The sequence below is a fragment of the Planococcus citri genome, chromosome 5 (genome assembly GCF_950023065.1).
Source record: "Planococcus citri chromosome 5, ihPlaCitr1.1, whole genome shotgun sequence".
Lineage (NCBI taxonomy): Eukaryota > Metazoa > Arthropoda > Insecta > Hemiptera > Pseudococcidae > Planococcus > Planococcus citri.
In genome coordinates, this window is record NC_088681.1 from 22,525,745 (window position 1) to 22,545,028 (window position 19,284).

The following is a 19,284-nucleotide window of genomic DNA, read 5'->3' on the forward strand; positions in this document are numbered from 1 at the left end:
TTTCAATCAACGATTCAGAAAACGAATCAACTAGAAGACAGACACCTCTTGTAACCAATTCGCATCAATTATCGCATCTCTTTGACGGCCTTCTCGGCCTTCCGCTCGGCAGCTTCAGCTTCAATAAGAAACTAGATCATCTCGAGGAAATGGAAATGAAAACTGATCAAGTCTCGAGTCGAGTCGTCAATTGACCGACATATACCGCATCGTTACACGCGTTATGGGATCCTCTATAGAGAAGGATCGATCACACCCGGGCAATAATATGTCACCAAAATCTATCGAATAATTCGCCAGTCAGGAAAGACTTCCGGTATATGGCGCAGTATAGGTAGGTGTCGTGTCTCGCGCTATTTCTCATTCTCAGCGCCATCGCCATCCGCCATGACTCGGGAAACTACCCCCTCTCGCCCCTGCTACAGCTCCGGCTCGCGGCACATAATGCGGAAAATCTCGGGCGCTTCGCGTCATTTCCAATGACCTTCAAAAAGACGTAGTATCGATCAGTTCCAGCCATTTAATAGTTGGTGAAAAGAATTGCCATCGTCTTTGCCTTGCCACGCAGCTTATTAAAATATTTTTCTTTTATCAGATGGGCAAAGAGAGGCGTTGCCGATGTTACTATGCCGTGCCATCTGATCCTCCGCTATCTGCAGCATCGTTGTTCTTTTTTTTTTTTGTACACGAATACATCGTTGTTGTTGTTGTTGTGGAAGGTTGAGCCAATTCATTATCATAGTACACGAGTTAAGGAGCATGTCCCTATAATATACGAATACAATCTCTATACGAGCAATGTACCTAGTTGTTGTGGTGTATTTCTTAAACCATTGTATTATTACCCACTGGAGCTATTATTCCAAGAAAAACGCCACCGAGTCGGTTTCAATCGATCTACTATATAGAAACCATACGACAAGGTAGAGGATGGAGAAGGCAATTCGAATTTTGTGCCATGTAGCGAATAGGTACTTATACAATTATCATCTTCCCGCTGATCAATCTATTCGCATGCAAACTCTTCGACTTTGGATACACATCAGCATATTACAGGCGAGCCAATATCCAAATCACACCTAGTTCGTAAATATTTTCTGGTCTTATCTTATTTCATACCTAACATAAATCGACATTGAACCATGTTTTTGATGCGAAAATGCGCCATAAACGCGAAATTCCTGAAGAAAAGCGTTCGATGTTTGCGCCCTATACATTGAAAAGACGCAGACTTACTCTAGAAATAATCATCTTGGTTCATTTCGACGGCGTCATTCCTCATTTCTTCATTCGATACACGCTACAAACATCAGCCGACAAGTCGAGCCGCTTTTAGTCGCATAATTATGCGTATATATATTCGTGTCCCGACCGTGTCCCGATCGTGTCTCGATTGTGTCCAGATCGTGTCCCGATCGTGTCCCTAAATCAAGAGTGTTCCAAAAATAAGAAGTCTCATAATCAAGACATATCAATTAGAAAAACAAACCTATCTGAGATTTCTAATTAAATCATATGAATGGAATATAAATTAATGAAGTCAAATTTGAATATTGCATATTTACAATTCTATTTAAAGCCTATAAATCAAGGTGTATCAGTGACACCGGAAATGAATTCGCCGTCCCAAAAACCCCCCCTAGCCCAATTTTCAGCTAGATTCGTGACAAAAAGTTTTTTCGCCCAAAAAAATGCATGAACTAACCCCTTGGCATTTTTTGCAATTTTTTGAATTTCAAAAAAATCGAGTAATATGTAGTTTTCAACTAATTCGAGGCCGCTGAGTCCGAATCTGCTGTCAGAATTGAGCGTGCGGTTTTTCTTCATAGAATTCTGGCGTCTATCTCCAAAGCAAAAATGCCTGCATCAATTTTGACGTCAAATTCGGAATCAGCGACCTGAAATTGGTAAGAATCAGTCATGAAAATGCAAAATTCAACAACTTTTTTCTAGGTCATTTTCTGGCTCAATAAAACGCCGTTTTCGAGTGAATGGTGCACTCTGGTGAAAATCTGACACCGGAAATGAATTCACCGTCCCAAAAAACCCCCATAGCCCAACTTTCAGCTAGATTCTGAGAATTGTTAAAATTTGTTAAAAATTGACATATTTTTTTATTGACAATTGGTAAAATTTGAGTAAAAATCGTTTAAATTCGTTGAAAATTGTTAAAATTGGAGTGAAAATCGTTGAAATTCGATGAAAATTGTTGGAATTCGTTAAAAATTGGCAGATTTCTATCAAAAATGGTTAAAATTCGAGTGAAAATCGTTGAAATTCGTTTAAAATTGACAAATTTTGATCAAAAATGGTTAAAATATGTGTAAAAATCGTTGAAATTGGTTAAAAATCTTTGAAATTCGTTGAAAATTGTTGAAGTTCGAGTAAAAATCGTTGAAATTCGTTAAAAATTGACAAATTTTGATCAAAAAATGGTTAAAATTTGTGTAAAAGTCGTTGAAATTTGTTGAAAGTTGTTAAAATTCTAGTGAAAATCGTTGAAATTCGTTAAAAATTGACAAATTTCGATCAAAAAATGGTTAAAATTTGAGTAAAAATCGTTGAAATTCGTTGAGAAAATCGGGGGGAAAAGTTGGGAATATTTCAGTCTCGTCTCATCCTCAAGATTTCGTTAGGTATTTAACTTCATAAACATAGTATAAGGTAGAGTGGGGTAATTGCAAAATTGTGACCTCATGCAAACAAATATCAATTTTCTGGTTGTGCCAACTAGGGGGTGTCGAAGCAACGACCTTTACCGACATATTCTCCTGGTCACACCTCGCGGGGTTCAGATTGTCGCTCAGTAGCAAACACTTTTATCAAAGCATGTTGAAACCACTCATAAGTAAAGTGAGAGGTGTTTTTTTAAAAAATGCATGTGAAATAGAAAAAACTGTCGATTTATCTGGAATTTTCGCGATTTAGGGTCATGAAGGAATAAAGTTTAAGGTAAGATATCACAATTTGAAATTTTTTTTTTATTTTGGCCGTAAATTGCGTTTTTGCAATTACCCCAGAAAAAATCGACTCGGGGTAATTGCAAAAACGATTTTTTTTTTTCATTTTTGCACTTACCACAAATATTTCTTTGCTCCAAATAACTTGAAAATGGTTCAAAATAACAAAAAAAATAAACTTCCACGGTCACATGATGAGTTACACGTTAGAGAAGTGATTATCAGTTTTACTGAATTTTTAAATTATTGCTTCTTTTTGATGTTCTACTGATATATTTGACGAAAAATGTATTTCTATGACGAGTTTTTTACAATAAAAAACATCAGAAATGACCAACAGTTGATTTTTTGTTCATTTTAGCGAGTTTTAAAAAAAAATAATTTTTCAACATTTTTTCACTCCCCTAAAATTTTTTTTGGGAAGTGGAAAACTTATCGAATTTTTCACCGAATCAAGACCACGCATACGTCAAAAGTTAGCAAATGACACGTAGAATACAGTGAGTGTGTTGAAAATGCAAAAAAATACAAAAATAAAAATATATTGCCCACTTTTGCATTTACCCTAACACGGGGTAAATGCAAAATTCGATTTTCAAATTTTCAAATTGCAATTTTCTCCACGATTTGTGAACCAAATTGTACCAAAATTTTACCATTGATAGAGAACCCCCTGAAATATATGTGGTACAAATTTCAGCTTCATCCGTGCTATAGTCTTCTCACAGCGCCCTCTCAAAGTGTCACTAATCAAAAAGTGCTTTGCAATTACCCCACTCTACCTTAATCCATTTATAACTTTGAAAAAGAGAATAGTACCTAATTGCAATTCAAATAGTTGAGAATATTATCTGAAAAATGAATTATTATTTTAATCGACATAAGAAAGAGATGAAAAATATAAAAACGAATGTTTTAATATATTGGGTTAAAATTATTGATGAAAAGAAATCACAACTTGACAACATTGCTTTGGCATTAAAAGAATTGCGTTTGGGACAAACTAAAAATTATGTTTTGAGAATTTGAAAAAAATACTTATCTGGCTACGTTTTCAATCAACTACTTAAAAAATTCAAACATTTTGTCATTTATTTTTTTTGGTCTTCTAAAACTTCAAAGAGAAGGAATTTTCGAGACACCGCTCTTTTCAAAATTAATCCGTTCAATGAAAACGTTGCTGTCCTACTTTGATGGTAATGTAAAAACTTTATGGTCAAGTATTTAAAAAACATCTTCAAATATCCCAGAATGCATTACAATACTCATTTTTCCCTTTAAAATTTATGAAATATGAAAAAAAAAAATGTTCAAAGTTGTGTGAACAAAAAAATGACTAAGGCGACTTTCACAATTAGCCCTTCAAATATTATACAACGGAGTAAAAAGCAGGATTCAAAGAATTTTCAACTCAAAATTTTGTTGTATTTTTACTATACATTTCGGAATTGTACATATCTTGATCAGCCAGAAAGTAAACAAATCATTTAAAACTATTTTTTTTTTGGTAAGAACTTGAATTTTTCATCGCACTCATTCTCGCAAAATTTTTAATAACCCCCGGATACCCAGAAGAATGCTGAAATGCGCACACGCGGAATTTTTTCAGATCTACCTATTTACAAAGCTGCATCGCTTCAAAATGAATTTCTCAAAAAATATAAAATTTGTCCGGCCATTTCTGTTTTACTTCATCAAACTTTTTTTCCACCTTACTAGAGCTGGCTTCAAATTTATCTAATTCGGGTTCACCATCATTTACGGGTAAAAAAATCCAACTCGTCAAGTCGGCATACCCTTTTTTTTTAGGAATTTCGAAAGCTATAGACCCAAAAAAAAATCTTTTTGGGTTACCTATCTTGTTCATCATAGACTCTCGGTAATATCGGATGTATTTTAATAACTGTCCCATACCCTCCGCAGCTATGAAGTCACCATCTGATCCATTTGTGGTTTTTACTTCGATGGCGTAATTAGTAAGCAGGTTTTCAGTCCACATATCAATATCTCCACCATCATCTTTTCCTCCAATGCTTTTCTTAAATATCACTCCACATTTGTGGTCTATGCCCGCTAATTCAAACAGCATGGTCAACCTCCTGGTGACCTCGTCTTGAATTAGAGGATGATCCAATGCAGGAGAATCCAATTTTTCCCAAAGCGGACATAGCTGCTCCAACTCGTTCATGTTCAAGGTGATAGCGAAGTGCATGCAGCTCGTTTTGACGGAAGTCCTCGTATCGTTGCTGTGCCAAAGGATCATAGGACAATATTGATCTATTAATGGCTGTTTCAATTTCAAAATTGGGTATTCTTAAAGTAAGCTTATTGGATTTCTGACCATTCATTGTGTAATACCCATTTAAGAACATCCAGTTTATTAAGTCTGTCTGTTTACTTTCAATCACAGACATGGTGGTGGTAGTACTTTTAGGAACTGGTGTTCCTTTTATTAAATCGTCTAATGACATCTCTTGTTTGTAAAACATTTCAGGAATGGGATTCATCGAACTTGTTTGAATCCAGTAGCATTTAAATTCTTTATATCTTATACTGGAGATGGTTGATACTGGGTTTAATACCCGACGAGAGCGATTATTTGGGTCGAACTGATAACCATCATACCAGTATCTGATTTTATCGATGATATTTTTGAAAGGTACTGACTCGCTTTTTGCAAACTCTTCTATGTGGTCTCGCATGAGCTCTGTTATTTCCTCTTCTGTAAAACCAAAGGCTTCAGCAAATTCCGGATTGTAAGTTTCATCCACAATATTATTGGCACCGCTTTGAAGAACTGTCAAGGGTAATTTAGATACGCCTGTAATGAATAAAAATGCGACCTTTTCAATTTCATTTTTTATAATGCCAAATATGTCATCCAAGAACTCTATTATCTCTTTTGCCAAATCTGTGTAATTTTTTGAAATTGCGTATTCGTATGGATAATCATACTCGTCCACCAGAACAATTACAGGTATTCCGTTGAATTTGCGATACAAGTGTGAGATAAGTCCTCTAGTGCTACCATAACTACCGGATTCAAAATCCTCAATCTTGTATGATTTAGCAATATCTGTTAAGATTTCATAATACTCTGACTGAAATTCGTCAATAGTCGTGAATTTTTCTATAATTTTGAAATTCAATTTAATAACTGGGTATTCTATCCAGTCACCTCCATCATCAGATACGGGTACTGGTATGAATATGTTCCTGTTTCCGCATTTTTCAATAAATAATCCCTTGAATAAATCACTTCTCCCTCTGAAAAATTGCTCCATCATCTGCAGAAACAATGATTTCCCGAAACGTCTATACCGCGTTATTAGTCTCCTTCTTGCTGTTTGATTTGCAACCAGCTTCCATAAGTATTGCGATTTGTCAATGTACAAACATGACCCATTGCGGATAATTTTCCAATCAAGATCCGGACCTGGCAAAGGACGTGTTACCTTATTTTTGGACGGTGTTGGGTTATTGCTGTTTTGAGGTGGTGGGTGTGAATTTGCCAAAGTTGAGCCAACATATTGTAAGAAAAGGATACCAGTCACAGCAATTGCAAAAGATGATTGCTTCTTAGTATTCATTTTCAACAACATTGAACTGAAATCAGAGAATATAATATTATATTTAATAATTTCATTTGGTAAGCGAGTCTATTCAAAATATTTCAAAAATTACGTTTTATTTTTTATACACTTTTCAAAAACCTTCTCTTTCGGGGTGGGAAGTACATCATTTTACACTTGAGTACCTACTTCCAATACATAAATAATCACTCGCATTTTTTTCGATTTTGGCAATAGACTAGCAGCACACTTACAAGTTGTATCTATGGGAAACTTTGTGATGAGTTAGTTACCTACTTGTTTGTAAATCTGATTGAAAAAAAAAACAAGCCAAAGAATTTTTCAACTTTTAGAACGAAAGTAATAGTGCTATGCACACTATAAAAGGAATATTGGCGCATACACAAATAATTCCTAAGAGGTGAAGATGGTTAATAAGGGATCGCGTCGAAAAAAATAAGTATTCGAATAGATGCTTACCCAGAAAACGTAGCGCAAAAACAAATCGAACATACTCGTACACCAGCTGTATTCAAATTAAATCAATTCCGCATGACCTGACTACTATAAGTACCTATTGCCCCTATCGAAATCAGTTTCACGATCAAATAATTTTTCTATCAATTTTAAAATTCTTATCTGCTGATGATTTCTTTCTCAGTATGATGAAATAGTAATAATTCCTCTTAATCTCTATCACAACCTCAGATAAATTGACATGGTAAATAATTGAAAAAATGATACCACCATCTTACAGGACATTTAATTTCCAACAAAAAAGGCGATTATCACTTTTTGCTGATCTTCAATCGCATGGGAGCTATTTGAAGAATTTTTGACTTCGATTTTTAAAAGAAAATTGATAAAATATTTTTTTTCAATTTTTTCGGGTGCATCTGAAATTTTTTACGCGGATGTTTTTCGATGGTACCTACCTTCCATGCTAGTATCAACCTGAACGTTCTCGGGGGCCATTTCTTCCCTCTCATGCGCCGATAGCTTTTTTGTATTTTTTAGAGAACCAATCTCATTTGAGTGGTTCTAGCCCCACCCCCCTTGGGGGTACAAGGACAGTTGATATATCACTAGATTGGAAATTTGACATAGATTCTATTTCTGACCATGTATTTTTGCTAAAATGCAATGCGAGGGAGAAAATTGCGAAAAACTGTTTTGGGGGACACAAATGTGGATCTGGGGGGAGAAGCTCCACGCGGATTTTTGGGGGGTTTTAGTATGTTAACCAGGACACCTTCCTGAGCATTTTAGCGCAAACATATTTTTTCCCCCAATTTGTTCCAAGTTGTGTTTCTCATAATTATGAGCTAATTTTACAGGAATACAATAAAAAATAAAATGATAAGTAAATGTTTATCCCCATGCGATTTCGGAAAAAATTGAATTTTCTGGAAATTTATCAAAAAATGTGAGTAGGTATTACTGGCGGATTCTGAGCCAGGAGCATCACGAGCAGCTTATATTCTAGCTTACTTTAGAACTCTACCACCTCAACTTAACGCAACCTTAACTCTTAACTTGACCCGAAACCTAAAACCTAACGTAAGACACACTTACCTAACGTAGTACCCCCCCCCCGGCCCATCAGCCCAACACTACGATGTACTTGGCTTTCCTCTTTCCATAAACCCCACAAGAAAGATGCTGTTCTAACCTAACCTCACTGAGGACAACTCAACCCAACACCCCTCCCCCTCTTACGAAACGACGCGTTCCATCACCAACCTATAGGTATCCTTTCCAGATATCTTTCAGCTTTTTTTCATAATCCAGTCCAACTTGACTCGATGTAGGATCTTGTGAGAAGGTTATTGCCTAACGAGATGTTATTTCAATGTACCCTAACCGAGGGCACGTTTACCTTACATAATAAACCCCACCCCACCCCACCCCACCCACCCGCCTACCCCACGCTACGATGTGCTTAACATTCCTATTTCCATTTTAATACTCAAACCCCGCAAAAAAGATGCTGTTCTAACCTAACCTCACTAAAGACAACTCAACTCCCCCCCTCCCCCACGATATAACAATCATCCTACCACCACCATCTCCTCCTAGAAATCTTTCAGTTTTTTATATAACCCAATCTAACAGTACTTTTCGCAGATGATCAAGCAGTACTAGCCGAAACAGAAGATGACCTACAGAGATCAATGTACAATCTAACAAAGACATCAGAAAAGTATGATATGAGAAATATCATCAGAGAAAACAAAAACAATGGCCTTCAAAGGAAAGGAACTAGTAAGAAGCAAGATTGTAATAAACGGAAAAATCATTGAACAGGTCAATAATTTCAAATACCTGGGAAACACGATATCACACCAGGGAGAAGTAGATGTTGGTGGAAAGATTGCAAAGTTCCTGAGAGTCACAGGACTGATAAATAGGACCCTGAGAAGCAGTAAGGTGCGAAAAGAAACAAGATTGAAGGTGTACAATACCCTAGCAGTACCAATGATGACTTATGGAAGTGAGGTTTGGGCACTGAAGAAATCTGATAAAAGAAGAATAACGGCAGCTGAGATGAAGTTCATGAGGAGAACGGCAGGGGTGACTCTCAGAGACAGAGTCCCATCTGAGAAAATAACAGCAGATCTCGGAGTGCTGCCAGTCATGAAAAAGATAAAAAAGTATAGGAAAGATTGGAGAAATCATGCCAAAAGGATGGAGGAAACAAGATCACCAAAACCGGTCCTCCAATATACACCAACGGGGAAAAGAAGCAGAGGGGAACCAAGGAGGAAACTCACTGATACCTCAGGCTCATCCTCAACAGGTTCCACACCACAGCAGACAGGCCAATAGGCCTACCGCTTATAAGGAACGACGACGATGACCAATCCAACTTGATTCAATGTACGAAATCGTGATTTGTTAAGAAGATTATTGGATCCCTGCACCCTCTCCCCCCACCCTTCCTTACATAGTCTACAGGAAATTAAAAAATACGTTTCTTTTTACATTTTCATTACCAAGTAACCCAAACTATTTTTGTACCTACATTTCTCCAGATTTTGTCCCCCCCCCCAATCACCTACCAAGTGACCCAAACTGTTTATTGTACTCGTACCTAAAATTCCCCAGATTTTTTACTCGCTCTCCTCCTTCCACAACATCGAACCAACCTTCAATTTATGTATATACTTGAAAAAATACGCATAAACGTTTTTTTAGGGGTGCCCAAAGTGGGGGGCTTCAAAAAAAAATACAGTGCGCTTAGTTAAACTTTTTCATCTAGATAATTGAATATATACCCCAAAACGTTACGTTTGGCCCAAATCGCAAGTTTTTAGTTTCCCAGGGGTTCCCAAAATATCAAAATTAAGAAAAATACTCAAAAAATAGTAAACTTGAATTTTTGAGTACCAGCGCAAAATTTTATTGAGCTAAAAATTTGGTAGAATGGAGGTTTTTCACTGTGAAAAGATTTTTAGCAGGATTCACACGAATAATTAGGTTCAAAATGGTGGTTCCAAAATTTTCCAAAAATCAAACCCCCCACCCCATTTTTGTCCTGAGGGTCGAAAATATAAAAATCACCTCGCATAACGTTTATACTTAAGGTTCCAACAGATATTTTACACAAGAAAATTTTTTGAAAATAATACTCAGTGGTTCCTAAAATTATTTTCTTATTCGCAACTTTGGGAACCCCTGGAGCCCAAAAATTGTCATTTTGGGACATTTATTACAACATTTTAAGAATGGACGGGTCGATAACTGTCTGATGCCAAAAAATGGCCTTATCGCAACTCCTCCTTTCATCAGTTTGTGGTAATTTTCAATTATTTTGATCTTTTTATGTTGAAATAAGATGATAATATCCGAACTGGTAGGTACTCTTATTTTCCAAAAACTAGAAGAAATGACTGAAAAAATGCTGGATCTACTTTTCTCTAAATCAATCCACGGGAAATGATTGAATATCCGAACATTCCGTTGATTCAATTTGACCTGGCTATTTCTAATTACCTACACCCAGTTATATCAAAAATTTGATGAGATTAGATTTGCTCAGACCTGATTAGATTCTGTGGGGGGAGGGAGGGGGGCTCATTGAATCTGACCCAGTCTAAAGAAACCAATCTTTAGTAAAAATTTCTGCTCATTTGGTAGATAAATCATTACTCGGGTCATCTCTGCGTAAAATTTTGTCCATACATGAGCGATTAGAACTACCTCGATCTCTCGAATAGCTAGTTTTCAAAATTCTCTTCATTGAACAATAAAACATTTCCATTACAAAAATCAATCATATTTTCCCCAAACCTACCAAAAAAAAAAAAACACCTCCTTAACATCGCACCTCGATTAATCTCCGTCTTAACGAATCATATTACAAAATATTTGTTTTCCCTTTCAAAAAAAAGTGCGTTATTTCATTCGATATTACACATTGACGAAGCTGAAGACGTAACTCGACACTGTTTACAATATTTCATCGTGTTTGAGTTGATTTGCGACTCGATGTAGACTCTCTATTTCATAGTGGTATTTGATTTCTATAAGAGACGTGATTCCTTATACCTTGTATTATTGGAGCGTGATATTAATACATAAAGAAGACGATTACAAGGGCTCTACACCTTTCCTATGCCATTTGAATACAGTGAATAGTGTATACATTTAATATCATTCTCTGCATAGTGCATAATATGAATACTGCGTGAGAACTCCCCTTCTTCACCTCTCTGCCAACATTCCATGCGGTAACGATGATAGGTACTTGAAAGACCAGTAGGAAAGATACGTGTGACAATGCTGTTAAAACAGGCGAAAATTAATTGACCCAACAGTGCCATAATAGAAGCTAAATGGTAGTAGCTGAGCAGTTAGCATCGTTACCGAGCTATTTGGCAAGAAGTTGAACTATAATATGTATACGAGGTGCATTTGATCGACGGTTCAACAAATTAAAACACTACTTGGTCATTTCGTTACATTGGTTAATTTACACTATACTGACACGTGAAACAACCACAGGCCTGTTGGTTGACACATTCTTCAAATTAAGCCGACGACATTGTTACAATTGTCACTTCATCGCGGTGAAACCCTTCATTGACCATGCAGGCAAATGGAGGACCAGGTGTAGGTAAAGGTATATTGAGACGTCAGCGTCGCTACAGGGTAAGATTAAGTACTGCGGTAATGTTGTTGAGAAAAAGCAACTCGGGTACTTTACCTTTATTAGGGCTCTTTATGTACCTACGTACAATGTACGAGTAGGTATAACAAGCTCGAGTTATCAAGTTATTGTTTACTTTGTTCGATTAGACAATACAATGGCAAATCTGCGCGCAAAATTACCGCGAAGAAAAGCACTCGGCGTTAGCTCAGCCAGCCATATTACTCTTACTACTCGCGTATAAGGCAGAGAGCATCAACGTGGTGAAAAATCACCGTCGTTATAGCAATTTTGAAATCTCAGCGAACGGGCAAACAGGCAGGCGTTTTGGGAGAAAAGTATCATTTGCTGTTTCGCTTTGTAGCCGACGCAGATCGTTGAAAATGTTTTAAAAAGATGGCTTTTATAATGTTATACCATAATACATAACGAATTCCTAGTTTAGATATACCAAGTAAGTATACGTTGCTACGTTAGCGTTCCGAGCTGTATATCAATTTTATTTTCTACACTTTGCCTTCGCCTGCCTTCCCTTTTATACACAAATTCCACTTTTCTTTTCGTCGATATCATTAAGCGTATACGAGTATACGCGCTAACAGTCTCGTATAAAAATTGCCAATTGTTTAACGACCGACGTCGACTACTCCTCCTATAAGCTAACGATATCACAAGCGCAGAAAAAGCAAATCATTTATTTTACTATTTGACGGTAACAAGTGGCAGAAAGTTGCCGTTTTAGGTGAATTTCTCGCATAAAAATGAATTGATCGAGAAGCAGGTGTGATCTGCGTGATGGTTACGTTGTTTAAAGGGAGAATTTTCGCAGGCTCGTGAAAGGATCGTGGTCGTGGAATTTTTTAAGCGAGTGCATCTTTTGGCTCTTTCTCGCTTTCTTTTATCGCAAAAAGACATTTAAAGATCATAAATCATAATTCACCGGTTGATACAGTTTTTTCTGCACTTATTAAGCTGCCAAATATAGGGGAATGGCAACTTCATCATCAGTAATTATGTAATTTCATAATCATTCATCATTCTAATTCAGATCTTAAAACGACTATTGAAAGTGTTGAATCGCATATCCTAATCCTACTAATCAGAATTCAGTGCTTTGTAATTAATTGATAAAATTGACATAAAAATAGCTTAAAATTAGGGGAAAAATTGATTTAAAAAAAGTTGGTATCAGTATTTACCTATTGGAACAGTTTTTAAATGAAATATGAAAGTGAAAAAAATTACTCAAAATCGTCAAAAAAATGAATGCATGGTATCTAACGGAATATTTTTTGAAAAAATCACTACTTTTTCACTTCTTTTTTCACTACCTCTTTAAAATCAAATTTTCAGAAAGCTATCCACTAGACATCCCCCAACCCTCCACAAACACAAAAAATTAACAAAGTCAAATTTTTCGCAGGAAATTTTTCAAAAAAAAATTGAAATTGGAAGCTGTATGCAAAGTATTTTTCAATTTCAATCAAAATTATAAAAAAAAATACAAAATGAACGCATCACTGAATTTTTTCATTTTTTCGCTACCTACCTTTTTGACTAAATTCACTACTTTTTCAATACTTTCACTACACTGAAACTGATTCATGAAAGTCAATTAATCGTTAATAACCCCTCCCAAAAACACGCGAAAATTCAAAAAAAAAAAAAAAAAAAAACTTCAAAAATGAGAAAAAATTGAAAGCAGATTTTTTAAAAATTTTTCTAGGAAAAAAGAACTGCTACTTGGTAATTAACAGAACAAGTCAGAGAAGCAGAATTATTAGCCGATTTTTTTTTTTAGCTGATTCGATGTGGGTGAGGAAAGAGGACGGGGTGAGTGGGATCAGATCACAATTTCTTCCAGGCCAATTTTTTTCTGGCCACAATTTTTCTATTTTGCAAAGAAAACAAGAAAAAGTACATCAAAAGTCAAAATCGTGAAAACGAACAGAATAAAAATAGAGAAAAATAATGTCAATGTTGGATTAAAAAATGGAAAAAAGCAAAACTTTTTTCTGTAAGTTTGGCAGCAGATTGGATTTTCAGCTGAAAATTTTCAAAATATTTTCATGGGTTCCCCGGGGGGAGAGGGGGGTTGGAGAAGGCCAACAATTTATCCAAGTTTGAATTTGATGGACAAAAACAAATTTCCATATTGAAACAGAAAACTTTTTTGAAAAAACAAGATTCAGGGAGACAAAACAAATAAATGGAATTAAAATTCATCAAAGTTGATTTTTTCCAAATTTTTATAGAGAACCAAAAAAAGTGAAGTAATAAAGCAGGAACTTTTCGTCAATTTTTGAAAAAAAATCAAGACAAATGTAGGTAATAGAGATGCGGGAAAAGCAAGATGCAGGACTTTTATACAGCTAAATACCCTTTTGTGCATCTTAGTTTCTGTACTTTTGTCTTAATTTTTGCCAAAATTTCCAAAAAGTTTTGAATTTTTTTAATGAAATTTGAAAAAAAAGCTCTTCTTGTTTATATTTTTCTCTCAATCAATTCATTTCCACGATTTTTTTTCCTTATGAGTTTTGATTTATTTATTCGTGTTTTCAAAGTTCTATTCGAACATAGAAAAAATTAGACTTCATGTACCTAACAAATCATTTTTTTTCAAAATCACTATTTTTTTCAACCTAATTATCAGAAATTTCTTCACTCGAACCCTCCCACCTCACTCAAAAAACGATCCTTCACGAGAAATCTAAAAAATTTAAATTGAAAGACAATTTGTGTAACATTTTTTTGCTATTTTTATTTATTTATTTTTATTGGGGGGGGGGGGGGGGTGTTGGTAATTGCATGATTATTACACCCGTCGTGTGGAAATTTTATATAGAGTTAGTAAGGAGTGAATTTAGCGGAAATTTCTCTCAGTGTTGGAGGCTCCAGAATTGCTCAATACGGTTCGAAACTGTTTCCAATCGATTCCAGGATGTGAAAATATAGGATAGGTAGAGGTACCTAGGAACTTATCAAATTTCAGTTTCCTAGATCAATTTGGTAAAATTTTGATTTTTCCCTATTTCGGCTCAAAATTTTCCAAAAATCCATCAAAAAAAGAAAAATGCATTTCAGCTCTTAAAATTTTGCAACTTAGGTTTGATGTGACAACAAAAGGCAACTTGACAGCAGTCAATTTCTGGTTGGTGCTGGCCCATGTACCGAAAGAGATTCAAAGTTACATCACACCAGCAGTTTCTTTTTTTTGACCACCTACAGTCTCTAATTTCATTTCTTACCATTGAAATTTACTTTAAAAAGAATTGAATCGAGAAAAATACGCCAAAAACTGCTAAACTAAGACATTTCCTAGACACACAGACTATTTCCGAAAAGAAATCACCATTCATCAATCCCAGACGAAGCAGTCGGCATCGATAATATGTAACTCGGTTGACAACGAATTGATACCTCGAATGATGATACCAAAAGACCCCTTCTGCAAAGTACTCGAGTACATTCGCAACAACGCTTCTTAAATCCATCCTATCTATAAAGTTAAAAGACAAATCCAACACGGTTGTTGTATTTCTTGAAGAATTTCTCAGTCACTCAAAAGCTTTTTGTGAGACGACAGCTTGAAAACAAAAGACACGAAAGCTTTTTATTGAACGATGGTAAACAGAAAACGCTTGAAAAATACACGCTAAGGAGTTCGGTGGCACTTTCGCATTGTAAATGTTATCAAGGCGCGCGAATACCATAAATCATCATCGCGCTATATCCGATGGCTTCTCTTCGGTGTGTTTTTTTTTATGCTTCGTCTCTTTCTTCGCGTTCTTTCGTGGATTCGATACCTACATCTGCAATAAATCCGGCTTTCGAGTTGTTTTTTATTTTTATCGATTTACAATTAATTTGACAATGTATACGAATAGTCGCGGATGGGTGTATTTTTTCCGGTAATAACAACCATGATGGAGATGATGGTGGTGGTTATTGTGGTGTTATCTCGTTTATAGCATGATTTATTCGACTCCAAGTACCAGCACGCGAAATAATACATATTGTACCTATACTAAAACATAGCGAACGTGTTCGCGTTATTATAGGTACGATTCGCGATCTTTACCGAAGATGTAATCGTTGTTTTAACTAAGTACACTTTACATCGTAAGGTAGTATTTTCTGTTTTTTTATTTTTAGGTTTTTTATGTGGCGTTTTTAGCCTCTTACATAGGACGTATGTTTTTAGGCGATAAAATTACATTAAAGTATAATCTCGCCGACTAATCTGAATGGCGCTCAGCGTCGCGTTTTTGTTTCGTCTGGTCGTCGTCGATTCATTAATCTTGACACACGAATAAGCGTACAATTACTGGTATTATAAACGTACGTACGTACGGAACCGTACCATATATATTATGTATGTGTGCATACATGATGTACGATCTCGACTATATTTACATTTCGCCAAGTTTTCACACTGAGCCGCCATATTTGTTTGTTTTAATTTACTCGTATTTAGCATTAGCGTTAAATATTACGCTGGTGTGGTTTTTCAACAAGCAACTTTATACCCTCAGCCTTTGCGTTATCGTTTCCATGCGAAATTTCCCATTAATAGGCGCGTAAAATATTCGCGGTATTACTGTTACACGGCTTCAGCGACTTCAACATTCATTTAAAAGCCATCGTACGAGTATAATCCGTGTATAGTTTCGATATGAGAATATCATTTTGAGTGCATGGATTTTCCTCTTTTTGGGGCAACATCCGCGATACGGAAATTAAATTTGGGGTGGCTGATGTTATATGTTACTATAGCAGTTTTCTCATCCATTGGATGAGGATGAGGATGAGTATAGTTTGGTAGAATTGGTATAATCTCTTCTTACGAATGAAGAATTCAAAATTGTTATTTTTCTCCGTAAATAATTTGTTTATCTGCTTGTAAAAATGAAGTTGGAGAAATTTTTGCAAAAAAAAACGACAGTTTTTAACAAAAAAGACACACTTTTTGACAATTTATAGCAAAAAAAGTTGGAATTTTGGAAAACGAAATTTAAAATTTTTAGCAAAAAAAAAACTACAATTTTCAGCTGTTTTACTAAACAGCAAAAATATTTGTAAAATTTTGACAATTTTTGGAAAAAAGCAAGGTTTTTAACAATTTTGCAAAAAAAAACTGGATTATGGATAGGTAATTATGGCAATTATTGGCAAGTAAAAAATAATGATTCGCAACTTTTGTCAAAAAAGCGAGAATTTTGGACAATTTTGGGAAAATGAGAATTTCTGATAGTTTTTGCAAAAAGTAAGACCTTGACAATATTAGCAAGAAGCAGCACCTCTGTTAGGCAATAAGGACCCAAAAAATGATTTTTTTTCACAAATAGAGGCTTTTGGACAATTTTTAGGAAAATGTGAAACTTCTTGGGATTTTCTGCTATAAAAAACAAAATTTTTAGTTGTTTTGCTAAAAAAACAAAAATTTTTGTCATAGGTATCTGAAAAAGCGAGACACGTAAACAACTTTTGGAAAAAAGCCAGACTTGGACAATTTTAGCAAAACTAGAAGCTTTTTTGAAATTTTCGGAAAAAAATTAAACTTCTGGACAATTTTTTTTTTTTAAAAGGAAACTTTTTGGAATTTTTGGAAAACAGGTGAAATTTTTTAGCAATTTTGCTAGAAAGCAAGAGTTTTTGTTCTGTTTTTGGAAGCAGCAAGACAATGGCAATTACAGTCAAAAAATTAGTGCAAGATCATCTGCATACAGAAAGTGGTTAGTATCTATCCCAATTGGTTGGTCATTGCGTCATTGGTGTAAATGTTGAAGAGAATTGGTGACCAAACACTGCCCTGGGGCAATCCGTTCTTTTGCAGCCTCCAGGTGCTGTTTTTACCATTGAGTGTCACATGAAATCTTCAGTCTTTCATCAACATAGTGATTATCTGTGTAAATTTAGAATCCTTTGTAAGTAAGTTGGTACTAGAGCTGAAAATGGTACTTGCCAACAGCGGGTAACTACTATACCTGTACTATAAATTCTTGCTACTCACCAGTAGCTGGTAGCAAGTTGAAAAAATGTCACACCGGGTCACATTGTAACTGGTAGTGTGTTGTATGCGTAGCGGGTGTACCAGCATTACGTCATCATTGCCAACAATCACTGTCAAATGTCAATCACACGCACCTATGACAGGTGCCAAAATGTAACTCCTCCCACTTATGCATTATCAAATTTTAGGGTGCGCGCGCAGACTAAGTACATACAAATTCAATCGGGTTGTTCTCGCTATACTATTCTATCTGGTATCTGAGTTACTTGCTACCAGCTACTAGAGGGTTAACCTGGTATTTTAACCAGATAACAGTTAGCGGGTTGCATAACCATTTTCATCTCTGGTTGGTACACTTTATACTGAAGTAGTTGCGCAGGGTTGTTATACCGGTATTACCGGATACCAAAATACCGGGGATTTGTCCCGGTATTGGGGCAGTATTCCCAATACCAGCAGTTACCGATGGGAACTGGTATGTCTTCCTGGTATACCACTACCATATACCGGGAACAATTGGATTTTTCCCAGTTTACCAAATACCGCATACCAAGTTCTGTAATGAGAGTACCAAATACCAAGTACCAATACCAATGGCAAAATCATAGATACCAATACCGAATACCAATACCAATGCAGGGAACATGAATACCAAGTACCCAATACCACATACCAATACCAGAACTTCAAAATGGTATACCCATTACCAAATACCGGTATCAGATATTAACTTCTGCATACCAATACCGCGTAATTTACTGGTATTTTACCGGTATCCGTAATGTAATGTTCAAAAAAAATTTTTTTTTGATATTTTGGAATTTTCAAAGGGTGTATGGTGCTGGCGGGGCTTGTATTCCACTTGAGAGAGGATACAAGACAATACAAGATTTTAAAGTAGATTTTGTACTGATTATTTCATAAAAATGCGGGTAAAATTATTGCCAGAGATGCTAGTGTGAAAATTTTCAAAAAAAATTGGTTTGCAAACAAAAGGTGCTTCTATTTGTACGTTTTTATTGAATTTTCGTCATCTAGAGGATCCCTTCCCACCCCAAGACACTGATTTTTGAAGAAAAAAAAACATTTGCCTCACTATTACCGGACCGGATACCCAAAAACCGGGGGTTTGCCGCGGTATTGGGATGGTATTCCCAATACCAGGAGATACCAATAAAAAATGGTTCATCTTCCCGGTATACCAATACCATGTACCGGGAAAATTGGATGTTTCCCAGTGTACCAATACCGGATACCAAGTTCTACATATAATGAGGGTACCAAATACCAAATACCAATACCAAAATCATAGGTACCGAATACCAAATACCAATACCAATACCAATACCACTATCTATCTATACCGATACCATATACCAATCCCCAATACCACAATTCAACAATACCGATACCATATACCGATCCCAATACCACAATTAAATTTTACCAATACCATGTACCAATCCCAGTACCACAATTTTTTTTGGTATACCAGTTTACCGCGGTACATACCGTGGTATGGTATAACAACCCTCGTAGTTGGTAGCACACTGTGTCAAAACCTGCTGTGAGGTCGACAAACACTAC

The 19,284-nt window shown here is 35.8% G+C and overlaps 2 protein-coding genes across 2 annotated transcripts in view; one reads left to right on the forward strand and one right to left on the reverse strand.

The window, feature by feature from the left end:
- The window catches only part of LOC135847111 (uncharacterized), a 114,001-nt gene that overhangs the window by 43,647 nt on the left and 51,070 nt on the right, over positions 1–19,284 (forward strand). The window lies entirely within an intron of this gene.
- LOC135846737 (uncharacterized protein in vnfD 5'region-like) lies at positions 3,860–7,134 on the reverse strand. Its single transcript, XM_065366004.1, has 2 exons — positions 7,013–7,134; positions 3,860–6,566 (listed from the first exon to the last, which is right to left on the reverse strand). The coding sequence occupies exon 2, from the start codon at positions 6,560–6,562 to the stop codon at positions 5,039–5,041; it is 1,524 nt and encodes a 507-aa protein (XP_065222076.1). The 5' UTR covers positions 6,563–6,566; positions 7,013–7,134; the 3' UTR covers positions 3,860–5,038.

What these genes read in the sequence shown, in the direction of transcription:
- LOC135846737 (XM_065366004.1), bottom strand. Translation starts at nt 6,562, where the DNA reads ATGTTGTTGAAAATGAATACTAAGAAGCAATCATCTTTTGCAATTGCT.